The sequence below is a fragment of the Plecotus auritus genome (assembly GCF_963455305.1).
Source record: "Plecotus auritus genome assembly, chromosome: 8".
Classification (NCBI taxonomy): Eukaryota; Metazoa; Chordata; class Mammalia; order Chiroptera; family Vespertilionidae; genus Plecotus; species Plecotus auritus.
In genome coordinates, this window is record NC_137782.1 from 7,562,507 (window position 1) to 7,580,952 (window position 18,446).

The window sequence follows — 18,446 nt, forward strand, 5'->3', positions numbered from 1 at the left end:
AATAAGGCCACCAACGGAAAATCTGGCCTTCCGCTCCCTTCCTGGTCCTGGCCCTGCACATACTGATGTCAGCAAGGCTCCTCCAGAGCTAGTGTTGGTGTCACGTGGTGGGCTTTATGGACACATCACCTTCCCCCCATAAGATTCACCAGAGCCGTTTGTAGCAAACACATCCCCTGATAGACCCTCCTATATTTCTTTTCTTTACTGGTCCTTCCTTTCTTGTTATGCATTCAATACTAGAATTTGGACCCATGGAATTATAATTAAGCTTTTGATTTAGCAAATATCCCCACAATTTCTGGGCGTCAAGGGGCAGAAAAGCATAACGAGTCAGGGAAATCATTGATTTACCACCCAGTGTTTTGAGTGGTTTTGCAAGAATCTGAGGTTAATTATATAGTAGGTACATCAATCTTGAGTTACAAAAAAAGCCAGTTGGAGGAGGGACTTGGGCAGCAGGGAGACGGTAGTTATTGGGTAATGAACATAAAGGGATATGCTTCAGGAGACCAGGTTTGGGGTGCTGTTTTGGTGGGAGGATGGGAAAACATCAGCTATCGTGGCTTAAAGTGGCTGTTTGGCCCTGACAGGCAGGATTCATAGTCTTAGAAGGTGGAGATTAGTATGCTGAAAAAAACGTAAGTTCATCAGGAAGATAAATTCTCCTAGAACATGAACCATTTCCTTTTTAAAGTCCATTTTGTGTGCACTTGTACTTCGTGTCATACTTGGTGTCATCGGGGATTTCTGAAACCCTCTAGATGGTGCTTAAAGTACAAAGCACTTCTAATAAGACTGCAATCTCCCGGTAATGTTCAACTTCCTATTCAACACAGAAAGTTGGAGAATATCGGGAAGGCTGCAGAAATAAACTTCTTGACTGAGATATAAAGGCTGGCAGGAGGTAGGGAACCATTGGGCTGTTTACATGATCGTCTGTAATGAATGCTGAATGAACTTCCATTCTGTCCAGGCATAATGCAATCTATTTGTTAAGCAATGAGCAGAGGTCAAATCTGGGATCCTGGTGGTTTGTGCAATTGTAATAATGGTCCTCAGGCCAGGTTTCTACCCCTAGTTCATCTCTGTGGAGATGTGAAACATCTTGAACATTTCAAAATAATAAGAGAGCTGTCCAAATGGAGCTTGGCTGCAGACTTGGGCATCTCTGTCGCCAGTTCTGTTCTTGAATGCAATGCCGTGTTTACGCTCTTCTTGGCTTTCCCGTCTTATTAACCAGCTCTCCTCCCAAGGACAGTGAAGTAGAGCAGAACAAACTGCTGGCTAGGGCAGCGCCGGCTTTTCTGAAGGGCAAAGGGTAAGTTAAAGCCCGAGTGACTGGGATCTGGCATTAACTGCACGAGAAATGGCGATTTCTTTTGTCAACATGCTTTGTGTTTGAAAGACCATCTCTGACTTAGTGAAAGCAGCTCCGCTATAACTCCATTAACAGCACCAAGCAGTGATTTTGAGTAGGAACATCTGTGTTGTTATTCACTGCCCCTGATTTCCTCTTCTTTTTCTAAATGACTAAGCTTCAGGTTTGGTTTTCCGAAGGCTACTTAACCTTCGCTTGCAGTGCGCTTACGGTTCAGTTGAATTTCTTGGCCTGAGTGGTTTGAAGATTGCAAATCTGTTCTCTGGAAGCGTGTATTTTTCAAGTTGGTGAGATGCAATTGTGGATTTCATTGCTTGGATTTCGTTGTGTTTCGCATCGAACAGCGCTTACCTGTCCTTTCCTTGTTTGGTCTTCCCAATGCCTTTCTCCCCACCCGCGCGCACTGACACGCTCCTGCCTGCTCTGCCGCTTTCTGCTCGCCTCTCCTAACAACACCCTCTCTCCTCCCGCCTGTTTCAGGGTCCAGTACAGCCTGAATGTGGCAGACAGGCTAGCTGAGGAACATGTGCTCATCGGGTTCTATGTCAACATGCTCCGGAGCCACCCCTCATGGTTAGTGCAGTTTTGGCTGCTTGGCTGTCCTTAGAGAGGGACGTGGTCCCTTCTCTTGACAAGCAGTCTCCGCAGGGGGCACAGTCACTGGTGCCAGAGGTGTCCCTCAGGCACTTTTTAACGGATTCCATTCAAATGTCTTTTCTAATGTCATTTTGGGTATTTCCCATTAATGTGCCATAGAATTATATTTTGGCCAAAGGGATAACGTGTACAAGTGGCGCCATGCTAAGGATCAGCATCCAGGTGGGTGCAGGGATGTGGGTCCCACAGTTGGTCTGTGTTACAAGTGCCATGTCAGAACCACACAAGGGTGATGCAGGAATTTGGCCTGTTGCAAGGACAGGTATGTCTCTGCTGACATGTGAAAAGAGGAAGTTATGGGATGGGGTCTTACCCTGGGAATCATTTCCTTAACAGTGATTGTCTTTCACCTTTTCTCTGACTCGCAAATGTTTCTGGGTAGCCAGCAGATAAAGCCTGCTTTCAAGTCCCTGGATATGCCAAGCTTACTCTCAGATGTGTGAAATGTGTGGATTCAGGTAGCTCTGCATATTGGGATAAAGACATTTGTAAAGTTTTTCTCTTTCTGTTTTTATTGTGACATAAGAGATTCCTCCCATTGATTAGTTACTTTGTCTTAATAATAATTGTACATTTTTTATTTGAATGAAAATACATGGAAAAACTATATAAATATCATATATCTCAGGTTGGTTTAGACCATTATTTTACAAGCATGTTTAGCAAACCAGTTCCTTTTCACTACTATGTCTCAGAAAGCATACCGCAAACACTTGATGCTCATTGCATCACCACTCAGTATTATTAGCCACTTCTTTGTTTCTAGAACAGTCTTCCCTTGACTATTTCCCAAGTTCTTTCCTATTCCTGCTTCTGATGCCTTAGAATCATTTTTTTCATATTTAATGCATGAGATAATTTTAGGTGATTCATTAATGGGCATTTATTTAATGGTTACATATTTATCTTAATTTGTATTTTTTTTAAATATGACCGGCATATTAGTTTAATTTTACTCTTTTAGGAAATAAAAATGGGCTCTCCTGCTAAGCCCATCTCTTTGTTCAATTTTTTTCCAAGCTTGTAGATCAAACAGTTTCTCCTCTTTCTCACATCTCAGCCTCTCAAAACTATAGGAGGAAAGAGTGATTACTTTAATCTTATTCCCAATGAGTTTGGTTCCGCCATGTCGTATGGTGGCTGAAGCAATGAAGCTAAAAATACGGATTTACAAAAGGAAACCAATTGTGTGAGTAATCTTTAAAGAAGAATGCAGTCGGCACAGATTTAACCACGTCTGAAGGCAGTGATGTGATCTCACACGGTGCCCTCTCCTCATGGTTCTGGGACACTCTGGTTATTTCTACCACTTTTCTTTGACCTTTGCTTAATTAAAGCTGTAACAGAGACGTCTCCAAGAGGAGAGCTCAGGGAGCGTTACCAGCGGCCTCTTCCCTCTTCAGGTGATTAATCACAGGGACTTGATGGCCACTTAAGACGGTAAAACTGTCACAGCAGAGACACCGTGCGTCCCCTTGAGGAAGACTGATCCATGAAGCCACCTCCATTTTAATGGCTGCTGCCCCCATATTTCTCATGGCTTTCTTTCTGTCCTTAAAAAATTCCAACTTATCTTTTGAATTTTTTATTTTTCCTTCTGTTTCCTTTCTGTTTAGTTAGATCCTAACAATTCCCCACACCAACCACAATTATATGAGTACTATAGTGATCGCTCACCTCCTTTATCATCATTATAGCTATAATGTTTACCATCATTCAACTATGGTGAGCTATATAATGGTAATAATCAAAGAGCTGCCGTTTTTTTAAAGCCCTGCCTCAGGCTAAGCACTGTTGAAAGCTTTACTTATGTAATATTGCATAAATGACATAATCATACACAAAATACATAATAATACACTATTATTTACATAATTTATAGTTCTATAAATTATTTACGTAATTTATAATTACATAAGTTAATCACATAATTATTTGCATAATTTCCCCTAGCCCTTAAAGCAAGCCTATAGAGTGAATGCTATCCTCCCCCTTTTATAGAGAAGTAACAGACTCTCCAGTCACATGACTGCTAAACAGTGAGTGGAGCAGGGAGTTTGATCATTAGCCACTTGAGTCCAGGCTCATAACCACTAGGCTACGTTGCCTCTTATGAAATCTACATCTATGGATGCCCTCCAGAAAGCTTTTCTGGACAGTCCTCCACACTGCGTCCACCACACATCTATTTCCTGAAATTGCATATCCCACTGCATTACTTCATTGTGCTTTCACAGACACCTTGAGCACATCGTGATAACAAGAATGGTAGTTGTTAGAGCGTATGTGTTTAGTTCTCTGCCTTGTGATTGCTCATTTTGATCGTAAGCTTCAAAGGGGCAAGAGCTCTGTCTTCAGTCTCTTGTATCTCACCACGGCACCTGAACATGAATAAACTGTACATTTATGAGGAGCTTCAAAAATTACAGAGCCCTTACCCACACATCGTTTGGTTTGCTTGTCGAAGTCCTTTAAGTGTAGACCTTATTATTTCCATTTCACTGATAAGAAAATGTAAGCTCCGAGACATGACGTGACTTATCCACGATCACGTGCCAGCAAGGGCTTGCACACAGGGCTGACACAAGATCCCTTCTATGTTCCAATCATTCCTCGGCCTCCCTGTTTGTGCATCTTTCATGAGATGGTCTACAAATAGTGACCCAACTGATCTGTTTTCAGAGTTATTCATACGTGCTCCTGATTAACTATGTGGGGTCCTTTAAAAAATAGGAACTGCCTAACACCGTGCGAAACGGACTCATTTGTAAACAGTCTGCTGCCTAATGAAAGAAGCACTTCTGGGTCAGGGTTGGTCTGGGTCAGAGAAGCCAAGTAAACTGTAGCTTCAGGGAGAAGTCTGCCGTCTTCCTAATTCAGTGACATTTTAAAAGCCTTCGTGTTTTCAAGCACCTTCTCCAACGGGGGAGGAGGGGCCTCGAAGTACACAGTGAGGGCTCTTCTGCCCTTCCCTAAAGCTTATCACGTGCCTGGGCTTCCCGTGGTTTAGAAGGACTGACCACGGCAGGCAGACCAAAGGATCCAGAACCAGCCCAGAACTTCCAACTCTGACCATGATTATACCCTTACTACTGAAAACTCCTGGCATAGTGCTCTCTGCAAAGGTCCCCTGTGTGAGGGAGGGAGGGAGGGAGGGGTACAATTAAAGGCTACAGTCTATACTTTGATGTCAAGATCAATTGTTGTCACTCAGACCCCTGATCTCACATAACCAGGGTAAAATTTGTTCTGCATATGTATTTTTTCTCAAGTACAAGAAATTGTGCATTTTATGCCCTAGGTCTAGGATACATATCTGAGGTCCAAATTTTTCTTGGCTTGCTGGCTTGAAACCCTTGAATAGATTCCTCTTGCACTCAGTTTACAACTAGGACCCCTCACCTCAGCCTAGAAGCCTGTGTGGGACTAGCTCTTGCCTACCCGCCTCTCATCCTCAGCTGCCAAGGGGTCTTCCACTCAATCACAATACTTAGTCACATCAGCTTTTGATTGATTCCTAAAAACTATTCCTAAAACTGCCTCAAGATCATGATGCTAGATCTTTCCTCTGCCTAGAACATCCGTCCCCATTTTGGCCCGCCCTCTCCTTCCACACACACACATGCACAAGCTCCTACTCAGGCTTCCAATCTCAGATTAAAGTCACCTCCTCAGGTGGGTCTCCTGTATTAGTCTCTATCATGGCATACTATTTATTTCATTCGTACCAGAACTGCAACCATTGGTTGGTTGGTTGGTTTACTATCTATCTTCCCCTTATGGTGCAGGGCCTTCTCTGACTTGCCCACCATCGTATCTCTGACATGTTGCACAGTCCCTGGCACGTAGTAGGTAGCCAATAAACATCTGTTGATGTTGTAGAATATCCATAGTGCTATAGAATAAAATCCCTCTCACACTAAGCAAAATTGTTGGGAGTCCTCAGAAAATGTTTTTAATAGTAAAATAAATACTTTTACTATTTAAAGTATCACCAATTATAAATTAGCCCTTAAACATTTGATGTAAGAGTATAAAGTATTAAGCTTGATGTAGAGAGAGGTGGTAAATGTGGATAAAGACAAACACCAGCAATTCACTGATGTGAGTGAGAAAAGCAAGTGATGGGAGCAAAATTAAAAAACTGAAAGTTTTGTATTAGTTTTCTAGGGCTACTATACGAAATACCACCAGCTGTGTGACTTGAACAACAGAAATTTGTTTTCTGGAGGCTGGAAGTCCAAGACCAAGGTGCTGGCAAAGTTGATTGCTCCTGGGGTCTCTCTCCTTGGCCTGAAGATGGCTGCTTTCTCCTTATGTGGTCTTTTATATAGTCTTTTCTCTGTGCTTGTATATTCCTAGTTCCCTTCCTCTTCTGATAAGGACAACAGTCATATATTCAATAGGGCCCCCATTTAATCACCTCTTTAAAAGCCCTATCACTAAATACAGTCACATTGTAAGGTACTGGAATTAAGGCTTTGACACATGAATTTGGGGAGACACAACTCAGTCTAACACTGAATTCACTGAATCATATGCCTTTAACATGTTTAATGTGTAGGCTATGATCTTACCTTTTTCTGTAAATGTTGTTGATTTTGAAAAATGTAAGTAGATTGCAACCTTTTGAAGGGAAAAAGGAGTTGTCTACACTCACTGACAGTGTCTCTTTTATATGAGTTTCATTTCCTTGTTAACACTATTCCTTTCTTCTGTGAAATGTTTAGGAGCTGTAGATATAGAGCTAGACTTCTGAGAAAGATATTTCCTTAGGAGGCTAGAGATAAATATCTGAAGAGTGTCACATATCTGCATTGGCTCTGTTGTATCCACAGAGGTTTTCTCAGCATAATCAGATGATAAATTGATTTTAAGATGTGTTCTCTTCTCTGTTATAGATTCAATACATTTTAAGTTTCCATGGAAGATGAGAGTGACACTACCAATCTGATAAGGCTATAGATTTAAATTAGCTAGTGTAGTATTGGGCACATGGGAATAACTCAATGTTAGTACCTCCCTTGATTTTGAATAGGACTGGAGGCATCTAAAAAGATTTTAAAATTCTATTTTGTAAGACCTGTCCATTATAATATGGTAGAAATGAACTGATAGCTCATGTGTGTTCAGTATTGTTGAATGAATGAACTTCAGAGTACGCTTTCTCCAAGTGTGCTAAAATAAAGAATTCAGAATGGGACGTGGACTCAGATGTTGTTGGATAAATTGTACAAAAAGGACATTTTGATTAGAAATTCATGGCAGTGTGCAGCTTTGTTTGCAAAAGCAAGGAAAGGAAAGAGAAGGCTATTACTGTCCAGCTAACTACTCCCTTTGTCTAAGAAATCAGAGTTATAAAGACCACCTATTGCTTCTATAAGCTCTTTCATTGATTCAACTTAACTGTCCTTCTCCTTTTTGGTATAAACTAGAATACTGAACAGTAACCAATCACATTTGCTTGAGCAGAAAGCTGATTTATAGGTAAGGAAGTTATGGCACAAATTGTCACAGCAATTTTTGCACCATCGAGGGAAGAGTAAAAAGAATTCTCACACAGTCTTACCATGTGCCCTGGCACTAGTCTAAACACTTTGTGTGGATTTGGGGTTTTTAGCCATGAAGTAAGTTACCATATTATCCCTGTAATATTGACGAGAAAACTGAGGCAGAAAGAGGTTTCACACAGCTAGTAAGTGAGAAGGCTGAGGTTTGAAGCCAGAAATGATCCAGCCCAACCTCCCACCCCCTCTTTTATAACATCCCTACCACTTATTCACCCCGTCTAAGAATGAGCATTTCTTTTGAGTGGGATCTTACCCCTTTTAGACGCCATCTGCTTTCCTAATCTTTAAAACAACATCAACACATGTGAACCAGAAGAGAATTTGCCACGATTGGGGGTGGAGATCTGATAATGAATATGAATGAGCATAATGACATTTTTATGAACTTTAGCACCTATACAAAGCAGATGAGGAATCTGTATGCAGTCAGGCAATGTATCCCGGTTTTTTATCTCTACCCAAAGTGAATATTCCACAGTTCCATTTTAGATAACATGGCTCGTTTTAAAGTACCGTATTTAACCTGTATTCTGGTTTTCTCAAAGTGTTGAGGATGCATGCAGAGCCCAGAAAGATAGACGAGGTGAACCAAAGACCATGGTAGTACCAGCTAAGGGAGCTAACCTTTATGCATTCTTTTGTCCAACTAATTCTTAGGTAGTTGTTGCTGAGTTCTAAGCACGGTGCTAATGGTGAAAACATTGAACCATTCTGCCCTCAAAGGAGTGACAGTTTAGCAAAGGATAAAGACAAGTGAATAGGCAATTAAAATGCAAAGGGATCGCAGCTATAAAAAGGGCAGTGCCATGCAGACTGCTGTAGAATACATGAGAAGCTATGAACCTGAATTTGGAGGTTGGAGGTAAAGGTGAGACATGGCAGCTAAAGCCAACAGCGGGATGAAGAGGAATTAGCCAGGTGGGTGTGTGTGGAGGAGGCAGAGAAATTATTCAGGGCAGAGAGAACATGGTCCCCCTGAGGAGCTTATTTGAGAAGGCTCCCGAGTAAGCAGGGTAAAAGATACAGCTAAGTGATGCAGGACCTTATCCAGCTTGTTGAAGAATTTCAAAAATGAGAACCTATAGAAGGGTTTCATGCGTAAGACTGTTACAGCCAACCTCATTTTTAAAAGATCACACTGCAGGATAGAAAATGAATTGGAGGGAAGACTAAATCTAAAATCGGAGCGACCTGTTGAGAGGCCTTTACACTAATTCAGGCAAAGATGACAGTGGCATGGAGCATATCGGTGACAGTGGGATAGAAGGAAGTGGAGGAACTGGGGAGTTTGTAGAAGATAGAATGTAGGGCCTTGTCCATGATTATGACATAGTGGGTTGTTAAGGTCTCAGTAAAGGAGTTTGAAGGCGCCCCTATAGAGAAGCCATTCTTATGCAGATTTTATTATTATTATCCATGAAGATTGCCAATTTATGATTTCCTGTACTTTCCTTTTAAACCTGACAGTAAAGTGCCAACAGTTGAAGCATTGAGAGTTCTTTCATTTTTCTCCTCAATCCTCAGTCCCATAAAATCACTTCCTGGACCCCAGTATCACTTCATTCTTTTCCGCCCTGACTTCTGCTCACTGACTCCTGACAGCCTGAACAGGGCTCTATATAGCGTTTTGCTCTCAACCAACTGCAAAACATAGGCCATAACCTCCCAAAGCAATCCTCCACTTGGCGTTAATGGACCGTGCTTTCTCAGGCAATAATCCTCCTGTTAGCCATTTCCATTTTAATAGAAGGGCAGTACCTGAGGCCTAATGACCTTAAAAATTCATCTCTGGTGATAGAATTCCCATCACCAAATGGAAAAAAATATTAAGGGAAACCATACCGCTTTGTCTGGTGGCCTTTGGGTGACATTATTTGGTTGACTTTCTCACCCTGGCAGTCAGAACAAGACTGCAGAGAAATAAACAAACCAAAAATGTGAATAAGCACTGAGTCCCCAGAAATCTTTGCTAAGTCACAATTTACTAAGCCATCGCTTAGCTGGGCCACTTGAGTTTCCTAGAGTGCCATTCTCAACCACTAGCAGCAGCCACTGGCCATGTATTTAAGGTAGACGCTGGAGAGCTTTCAAAATAATACATCTTCCCATTCAAGATTCAGTCTACACAGCAGCCCCTTTTTAATTCATCATAGTCTTGTAGCAACATTACTGGTTCTAAAGTCTTGAAATGAATAGCCAGCGAAAGAGCAAGTGTTGGAATCCGTATTTCTTTAATATTTAGGGATTATGGGCCATTCATTTTCAGCCATTTGTAATTGAAGTCTTGAAATAATGGAATTTATCAGAGAAATGCTTCATTCACTCTTGTATAATTTGAACATACTGAAATGGCACAGGTGGACTCATAAATCCTTTGTGTGCACCAAGGGGCAATATATCACTCCACCCCTCATTCGGTCAGTGCTGGGGGAGGAAAGGTATGGAGGATGAATTATGGCTTACTAGACCGCATCTCATAATTTCACGTCTTACATTTCCAGGAGGCTTTTTTATGTAACCTTCCTATTGTTTATACGTACTTGCTGGTCATTCATGATAAAAGACACTTTGGTCATGAGGTTTTTTTTTAATCAAGGATTTTTGTTATTTATTTACCAAAACACTCACAAATGTTTTTGACACAGTCACTTTCAGGCCATCAAACACATCGTTGTCCTGGGCTTGGAGCAAGGGGCCCTATTCTCTCTACACAGTGTTTAAGTAGGCTTACAGTCACTGATGCACCAGCCAGAAATGATAAACATCTTAAAATCAAATTAAGTTGCTTCTTTGTGGGTAGTTTTATGTTTAAAGCAAAGGCAGTGGAACTTCCTTTCTCATTAAAGCTGCAATGAGAAGTTCAGTTATTGCTTTTAGCCACTGCGGAGTGCACATACCGTGTTATAAAGACAAACGTCGGCTTTACAGCATCAGTTTTCCAAAACTAACTCCCTTCGCTTTGAAATTATTTTCTTACTGCAAGTCTTTTGTATGCCAATTAAAATCTCAATCCACAGGGATCGATACTATATTTATATCCACCTGAAATCCTAAAATTATCTGTCATAAGGGAATGTTTGGAAAATATCACACATACTACATGGATATCAGTTAAATGCTCATAAAAAAAAATTATCTATTTTACATAGTCTAGATGTTCCATCTTATTTTCAGGATCTTCTAGGTCCTTGCTACTCAAAGTGTCCTTGGAGCAGTGGTACCAGAGGATCTCAGAGCTTATTAGAAATGCAGATTCTCGGGTCCCGCCCTCCCCTGCCCACAGGGAGGGGCCTGTGGCTCAAGAGGACTTTCATGAGGTTGCCATGAAGCTGTTGGCTGGGGCTGTGATCTCATCTGAAGGCTCTGCCCATGTGAATTCATCCATAAGGTGCTGGCTGGCTGGCTCCGGCGCCTTTTCCACAAGCCACCTAATGGCATGGCAGTTAGCGTCCCACAGAGCAAGCAATCCAAAAGGGCTCAGAGAGGGAAAACATGCCCCGATGGAAGCCATGGTCTTTTATAACCTAACCTTGGAAGTGACATTCCAGTACTCCTGCCATATTTTATATTATATTCCGTAGAAGTAAGTCAGTAGGTCCAGCCCATACTAAAAGGAGAGGCTTACACACAAGAGTGAATACCAGGAAATGGGGATCCCTACAGGCTGACCACCGTTGTTTGCTTTCTTTTTTTAATCTAGCTTTCATATTTTCTAACATGCCTATTTTGTACATGTATTACTTGTGTTAAGAGGAAATAAAAATATCAAAAGCAATAAAATTAAAGAGAAAATACTCTTTTATCAGAAATGTTCATCAAAACCATCACTCCTCTTTGGAGCTTTCTTAGTAAGACAATTGGAGTGAGTGAGACAGGATTTATTAGTGACCTTCCCGGCCATATACTAGACTCATGTTATGGATTCATGTTATAAATCCAAGTCTGAGATCATTAGCCTAATAGTTTGACAGTTTTCAAATTTTTGCACTGAAACATTGAAATAGCAACCCCCTTGGTGGTGACAGGAATCCATCCACCCTTCCCGTCGTCTGACAGTCTCCTCGCTCTGTTCTCAATAGTATGCTGGAGAGCTCAAACCGGCTTGACGAGGAACACAGGCTGATTGCCAGGTACGCGGCAAGACTGGCGGCAGAGTCCACTTCTCCTGTAAGTAGTGTGAGTGAGAGGATGTCGTGTTCATTGTTGATCCTGTAGCTCAGGGGCGGGGAACGTCTGGCCTTCCACAACCCAGAAAGTCATTCGGTCTGGCCCTGCCAAAGCATTAGGGGTGAGTTAATTAAGTGTTTGACCAAATACAGCAGGCTCATGTTTAAGTTGATAATACTGTATGGCCTGAGAGTGATGTTATAAATATCCAAATGGCCCTGGGCAGGACAGGGTTCCCCACCCCTGCTTATAGTCAGCGCTACAACTGCAGAGCTCCAGAGTTGCCACTGTGTGGTCTTCAAGACCTAAGAATGGTCTGGCCACCCCCTCCTTCCATCTTTTCCCTTCTCAGCTATCATTCTGGTACCAGAGAGCATAGCTTGAGTTATTCTGTTACGACATTGCTGAAACAGACTAACGCCTGATTTCTCTGGATAATTCTGGATCGCTTAATATAAGGAGTGAAGCAATGACCCAGATACGTTCCTACTTTTATCAGTAACATGTAAAATATGTACGGGAAAGAGAAGAGAATGCAATGAAATCAGAAGAAAAGCCTGGGTCACAGGTCAAAGCTGCGATGTGCCGGACTTAGCTAGAGAAAGGCATTTCGGATATAACACGTAGGATCTCAGACTTACTCATTAGCAACACAAATCGTTTCTTTTTATTTCTTTTTCTTAATCCTTTTTTCAAATCATTTCTCTTTTAAAACAACCGCTAATTAAATAATTACAGAGAAGCTTTACGAAAGCCAGACATTTACCACACTTAACCTTTCCCACAGTCACCCTTCCAGATATCAAAAAGCAGGCTTAGGCACTGGATACCATTTTTAAAAGTTTGTCATTCTTTGGTAGAAAGATTTTTTTAATTGTTTTAAAAGCAGCAAATATTGACATCAAGAAATTTCTACAATGTACTGTAGAGCAGAGAAAGCAAGACACAGGGACGTATACATAATCTAACCCTATGTTTTAAAGGAGTGATTTTTATTCACATGAAATTATATCCCTCGGTTTCCAAAGTCCCAAAGTCCCATTTCCCTTAAACCAGTCCTGGAAAAGGTGCAGCTGGGGCTTCAGCAGAGCTAGAAGCAAAGCCAGTGTCTAAAGTCCCTGGTCGACAGTGGAGCTGTGTCCACATGAAGCCACTCCCAGTCCAGGAGCTGTGTCCACATACATGAAGCCACTCCCAGTCCAGGAGCTGTGTCCACATACATGAAGCCACTCCCAGTCCAGGAGCTGTGTCCACATACATGAAGCCACTCCCAGTCCATTAATCCAGCGTGTGGAGTCTGCAACAAGAGTCTCAAGGTCGCTAGAGGCCGAGAGAGAGAATTCCCTTTGGTTAGGACTTAAGTGTCTCAGATTTCAACCCCCCAATGACTCGCTCCCAGGTATGATTGACAGACAAGCATTTTCCCACGTCACCCAGACCTTACTGGGCATGCATCTATTGGGTAGTCCCTTCCCCCATCGACCTGCAGGGAACAGACCTGGAGAATCTGACCCTATTTTTATAGAAAATGACAAATTAACCCTTGACTAAATACACATACACACACATAAACACACACACACACACACACATATGGTATATTATGTATGTGTATTTAATCAATGATTCATTTGTTTATAATATACACTGAGTGGCCAGATTATTATGATCTCTGAATGCATAATAATCTGGCCACTCAGTATGTGTGTGTGTGTGTGTGTGTGTGTGTGTGTGTGTGTGTGTGTGTATTAGAGGCCTGGTGCATGAATTCGTGCATGGGTGGGATCCGGCCAGCCTGGCCAGGGGGAGGGGACATGGGCAGTTGGCCGGCCTACCTGCTGGCCGAACTTCTGGTCAAGGGGACAATTTACATATTAGCCTTTTATTATATAGGATATACACTGAGTGGCCAGATTATTATGTGTTCAGAGATCATAATAATCTGGCCACTCAGTGTATAATTTGTTAGGAGTTAATTTGTATCTGTATATACATGTATAATTTTATAATATATAATTTTATAAGAATGGAGAAAGTTATCACTGCATATACACCAGTTGTTAAAGCTGGTTGCATGACCAAGAATGAATGTATATAAAAATATATATATATATATGTGTGTGTGTGTGTATATATATACTTTTAGCATTTCTTTACATGTAACTTTGAGGTATATATATATATACTATATATATATACCTCAAAGTTACATGTAAAGAAATGCTAAAAGTATATAAACCAAAAGAAAAAGAAAAGAAAGTCATACTAACTATGATTTTAAAACTATGAAATTTCTAATTGCACATTACAGTGGTTGAACAGTAATTCTAGAGAAAGAGTTACCTCAACAGTGAGTATTTTTTATGCCCACATATACTGAGAGGATCGTTGCAATGGGAACAGCATGGCCAGAATAAAATAGTTCCCCAAAGACTTCAAATCAGAAAGCTAAAAAACAATTTTTTTATGTTTTGTGTATTTGCCTGCCAGAGATTCTGTTCTGCTTTTCATTGCGTAGATGTGCTTCAGACCCACAGGAAAGTTGGTCCTTGGGAGCGGAATGGCCGTTTAATTTGTATACCTTTGCTTTTCGGTTTGTACAGAAATTGTTTCTTTTTTCTCACCTGCACGTCTCATGATTGCCGTCTCCTCGACAGTAAACCGTGCATCCCTCGTGTTTTGCAGCAGCCGGCTCAGCAGAGGGGCGCCCCTGACATCTCCTTCACCATCGACGCGAACAAGCAGCAGAGGCAGCTCATCGCAGAGCTGGAGAACAAGAACCGGTACGGCTGCTCGGCCGCTCGGCCCGGCCGCAGTGGCCTTTTGATCCAAGTGCCCGCTGATAACCTGCAGCCAAGCTTTAAAATGCCCCAGTTCTTCACCCCGTGAGGATGCTAGGGTCACGCTCTGAGAAGCCTGGGCTAGACCTGCCAGAGCAGGTACCAAAGACTGAGGGAGTCTAATGTATAGGAGCTTCGGAGCTAAGAAGCCGGGGTCAGGTCACCTCTACCACCGACGTGCTGTTGAACTTGGGCAAGTCTTCCCACTGGCCTGTTCTTCGATGTCCTCATTCATGAAACGGATAACCGTAGTACCTGTATATAATAGAATTGTTAGGAGGGTGAAATAAACTGGGATGACAGAAGACAGCATAGCTCCTTATAGACTAAGCACTCAGGGCCCCTTCCATATCTTACCATTATTTTTTCTGATCAGAGCTGCTGCTTCCTTGGGCTACATGGCTCCGCCATGGTTCTGTCCTTACCACCAACCAGGAGAACTAGGGAGGGTCCTGGACCGTCAGGGTGTTGGCCCTGGAGACCTTCAGTCAGGGCACTGGTTTTCAGGCTGAGCTCTGAGACCCGGGAGCCTCCGGAGAGGTGCCTGGGAGCGGGCAGAGAGGACCAGGGTTTCCTCTCACGTCCTGGGTTTCCGTGGGATATTTCTCTTAAGTGTTTTCACATGGAACACCAAGGGGAGCCATCAAAAAAGGAGGAGGCCTGCTGAATGACAGCCAACCTTCTCCCCATACTCGGGGTGCTGGTGTGGTGGTGCAGCAGACAGTGGTAAATGAGCCTTCCGGAGAGGAAGCCAGCCCCCCGGCTCACCCAATTCTCCTGCCGTTCCCGGTGCTTTGTTCTGTCTCACCGGCTCTGAACGCATCGTGTTGGCCGGGAGACCCCCCCCTCCCCCAGGAATATGGGACTTGCTACCTTGCTGATGGCTTCTAGCTCACTTCAGGGGCCATCTGCCTTACACAGGTCGCCTTTCCTTTATGGTCGGCCTGATGTTCACCCCCATGCGGGGCAGCCAGGCCCCACATCAATAACAGACGGACGTGCCTCACCCCTGACAGAGGTCACGCCGAGAGCTCTCTAATGTCACAGACGCAATTACCGTGGATCCTCTTAAAACCGCTTTCCCTCTAAGGCTGCTCACGTTGGGATCCGTTGCTAAGGCTGACAGTGTGGAGAAAAAGAGAGAGAATTTTGCCCAAGCGTGACCTTCTCAGATAAATTCCGTGAGCGCGATGTCATTCCTGGCGAGTGGGGCGACTGGGAGTGGCTTCATGTATGTGGACACAGCTCCTGGACTGGGAGTGGCTTCATGTATGTGGACACAGCTCCACTGTCGACCAGAAACTTTAGACACTGGCTTTGCTTCTAGCTCAGCTGAAGCCCCAGCTGCACCTTTTCCAGGACTGGTTTAAGGGAAATGGGACTTTGGGACTTTGGAAACCGAGGGATATAATTTCATGTGAATAAAAATCACTCCTTTAAAACATAGGGTTAGATTAACATTGTCAAGCATGTTAACATGTCTGAAGAACCCTGCTCTTCAGACATGTTAACATGCTTGACAATGATAATAAACAACCGCGCTTCCACTTTATGTAGTTACAATACTATGCTTTCTATCATTATTTTAGTGTAGGCGCTATTTTTTAAAAATAGTTTGCTGTAAACGAGCACCCTGTATCCCTGGTTCCCCTCCGAGCACCTCTGCCTTGGAGGTGGCAGCCCCTTCCCGGTGCCAGTGTGACCACAAATGACAGGAAGGCACGTGTTTGTCCCGTTAGCCGTGCACGCTTCAAAGCTGAGCACGTTCCCCGCTGGAGAGAGGGGCGGGTCCCGGTGAGAAGGCTCAGCCTGAAGGTCAGAGGTGCTGCGCCTCCTCCCAGCTCCGAGGAGCCCAACAGGGAGTGGGAACCGCTAGCTCCAGCCATGCCTCGTAAACTCAGCTGGGTTGGGAAGGGTGGGTGCTGCTCGGAAACGTAGGGTGACCCCTTCTGGGCGCTGGCGGCCCTGAGCTGCTCTGCTCAGAGGTGAGGTCCTGGATGCTCTGCGAGTTGACTGACCCTGGTTTCTTGCCTTCCTCCTCTCTCCCAAGAGAGATCTTACAGGAGATCCAGCGGCTGCGGCTGGAGCATGAACAGGCCTCGCAGCCTACCCCGGAGAAGGCGCAGCAAAACCCCACGCTGCTGGCCGAGCTACGGCTGCTCAGGTAAGGGGAGCCCACGGGTCTCGGGACCGGCGCCTGCGCCTTCAGGAGGCCTCGCAGGCCAGCCCGCACGGGCCCTTCGCCAGCTTCTGACCTTCGTCTGTTTTTTAATTGCTCACACCTTATTGCTGAGATTGGGAGGTTTGAGGGAGAAGCTGTTTCTATTTTATTCTCTCATTTGATATAGAGAAAGGAAACCATTCTTCAGGTCAGAAACAAAATCTCTTACTGGAAAAAAAATTTAACTCCGATTTCTTGAGTTATTTGTACCCTCAACAGTGTGTTTATAATGCAAGTGATCCAAACATTTTTACATTTAAATACGTACCTGTAACCCATAAAAGGGAGTCTGGTTTTCTCTAACTCTGGGTCCCTCATAGCTTTACTTACAGATCTTAAACCAGGGTCCCCACACCTTCTTGGGCTGCAATTGAGTGTGAAAACCTGGGTTTTCCTCCTCTGTCAGCAGAAAGCATTTGAGTTGGAAAGGACCTCAGGTCATCCGGTCCAACCCCCAACCTCAGGGCCCTTCTCCGAGTCGGGAAGGGAGAAGGAGCAGGATGTGGGTGAGGGCGTGGCTCCCTCCGCACCCGGGAGCGAGAGGGAAGGCAGGCCCGGGCTCCTTGTCAAACTGGCTGCCCTCCCTGCCTTGAGTATGGCACCTGCTCAAACCTATTTGTGTAGCAAACAGAACGAACATAAATTCAAAGGCATTCCCTCAGGGCAATGTCCTATTTCACAAGGCACTTCCGGTTAGCAAGGACGGCATACTTCCCATCTTCCGGTTTGGGTGCCAAGGGTATTCCTAACGTGGGGCATACTTTTCACGTGTGGTCATGTGCCACGTAGCGCTGCTTCCGTAGACAACAGGCCGCATCGACGGTGGCGGTCGCACGCGTCTGTAATGGGACTGAAAAGTCCCTGTTGCCTATGATGTCGTGGCCGTCAGATCGTAGTGGCTCAGTGCGTTGGGCATGCTGGCGTCAACCAGCCTCCTGAGGTGCCAGGCAGGTGACAGTATAGCGCCTACAACCAGGTACAGCGCATAATGCTTGACGATGATAACACACGACCGTGCTTCCACTTTATGTCGTTACGATACCATGCTTTCTATCATTATTTCCGTGTAGACGCTATTTTTTAAAAACAGTTTGCTGTAAAACAGTATGCCGCGTTGTGCCGGCAGCAGCCTCACACATCTGGTGTTTACTTTGTCTCCTGATGGCATCGTTTTGTCTTGTGCTTGAGGTAATCTCAGATTGCTCTGCACAGACAGGAACACGCTATACAGGCGTGTAGCCTGGGAGCAGTAGGGTATACCATGTGGCCTAGGTGTGCCGGCTGGACCACCTAGGTTCGTGAAGTGCACTCTGTGATGTTCACACACAAAACCACCCACTGACGCCTCTTTCAGAGCACTTCCCCATTGTTAAGTGGGCCATGATTGTACCGATGCCTCTTTCCGGAAACCTTTGCCAGAATTAGACTGTCATTTACTTTCTCCATATGAAGCGACTAAGGGAAGCAGGTTCTGTTTGGCTCTGTTTTGTTTTTTTACCAAATACCTAGTGATGGGAGTCGTGGATGTTTCTGGGGGTTCCGCTCTAACCCTGCTCTTCAGACATGTTAACATCTGAGCACGGCAGCACCCCTGGCCCAGCCTGCAGGAC

The 18,446-nt window shown here is 43.9% G+C and overlaps 1 protein-coding gene across 25 annotated transcripts in view; it reads left to right on the top strand.

Annotated features, from left to right (window-relative positions):
* The window catches only part of DTNA (dystrobrevin alpha), a 332,992-nt gene that overhangs the window by 282,793 nt on the left and 31,753 nt on the right, over positions 1-18,446 (top strand). For 14 of the 25 annotated variants that reach the window (XM_080683220.1, XM_080683222.1, XM_080683241.1 and 11 more), the window contains 3 exons: positions 11,688-11,775; positions 14,461-14,558; positions 16,666-16,779. In XM_080683220.1, the coding sequence (XP_080539346.1) occupies positions 11,688-11,775; positions 14,461-14,558; positions 16,666-16,779 (300 nt within the window). Of the gene's footprint in view, positions 1-1,243; positions 1,322-1,861; positions 1,955-11,687; positions 11,776-14,460; positions 14,559-16,665; positions 16,780-18,446 lie in introns of all 25 variants that reach the window. The other 11 variants (XM_080683245.1, XM_080683218.1, XM_080683217.1 and 8 more) reach the window with 2 other exon arrangements.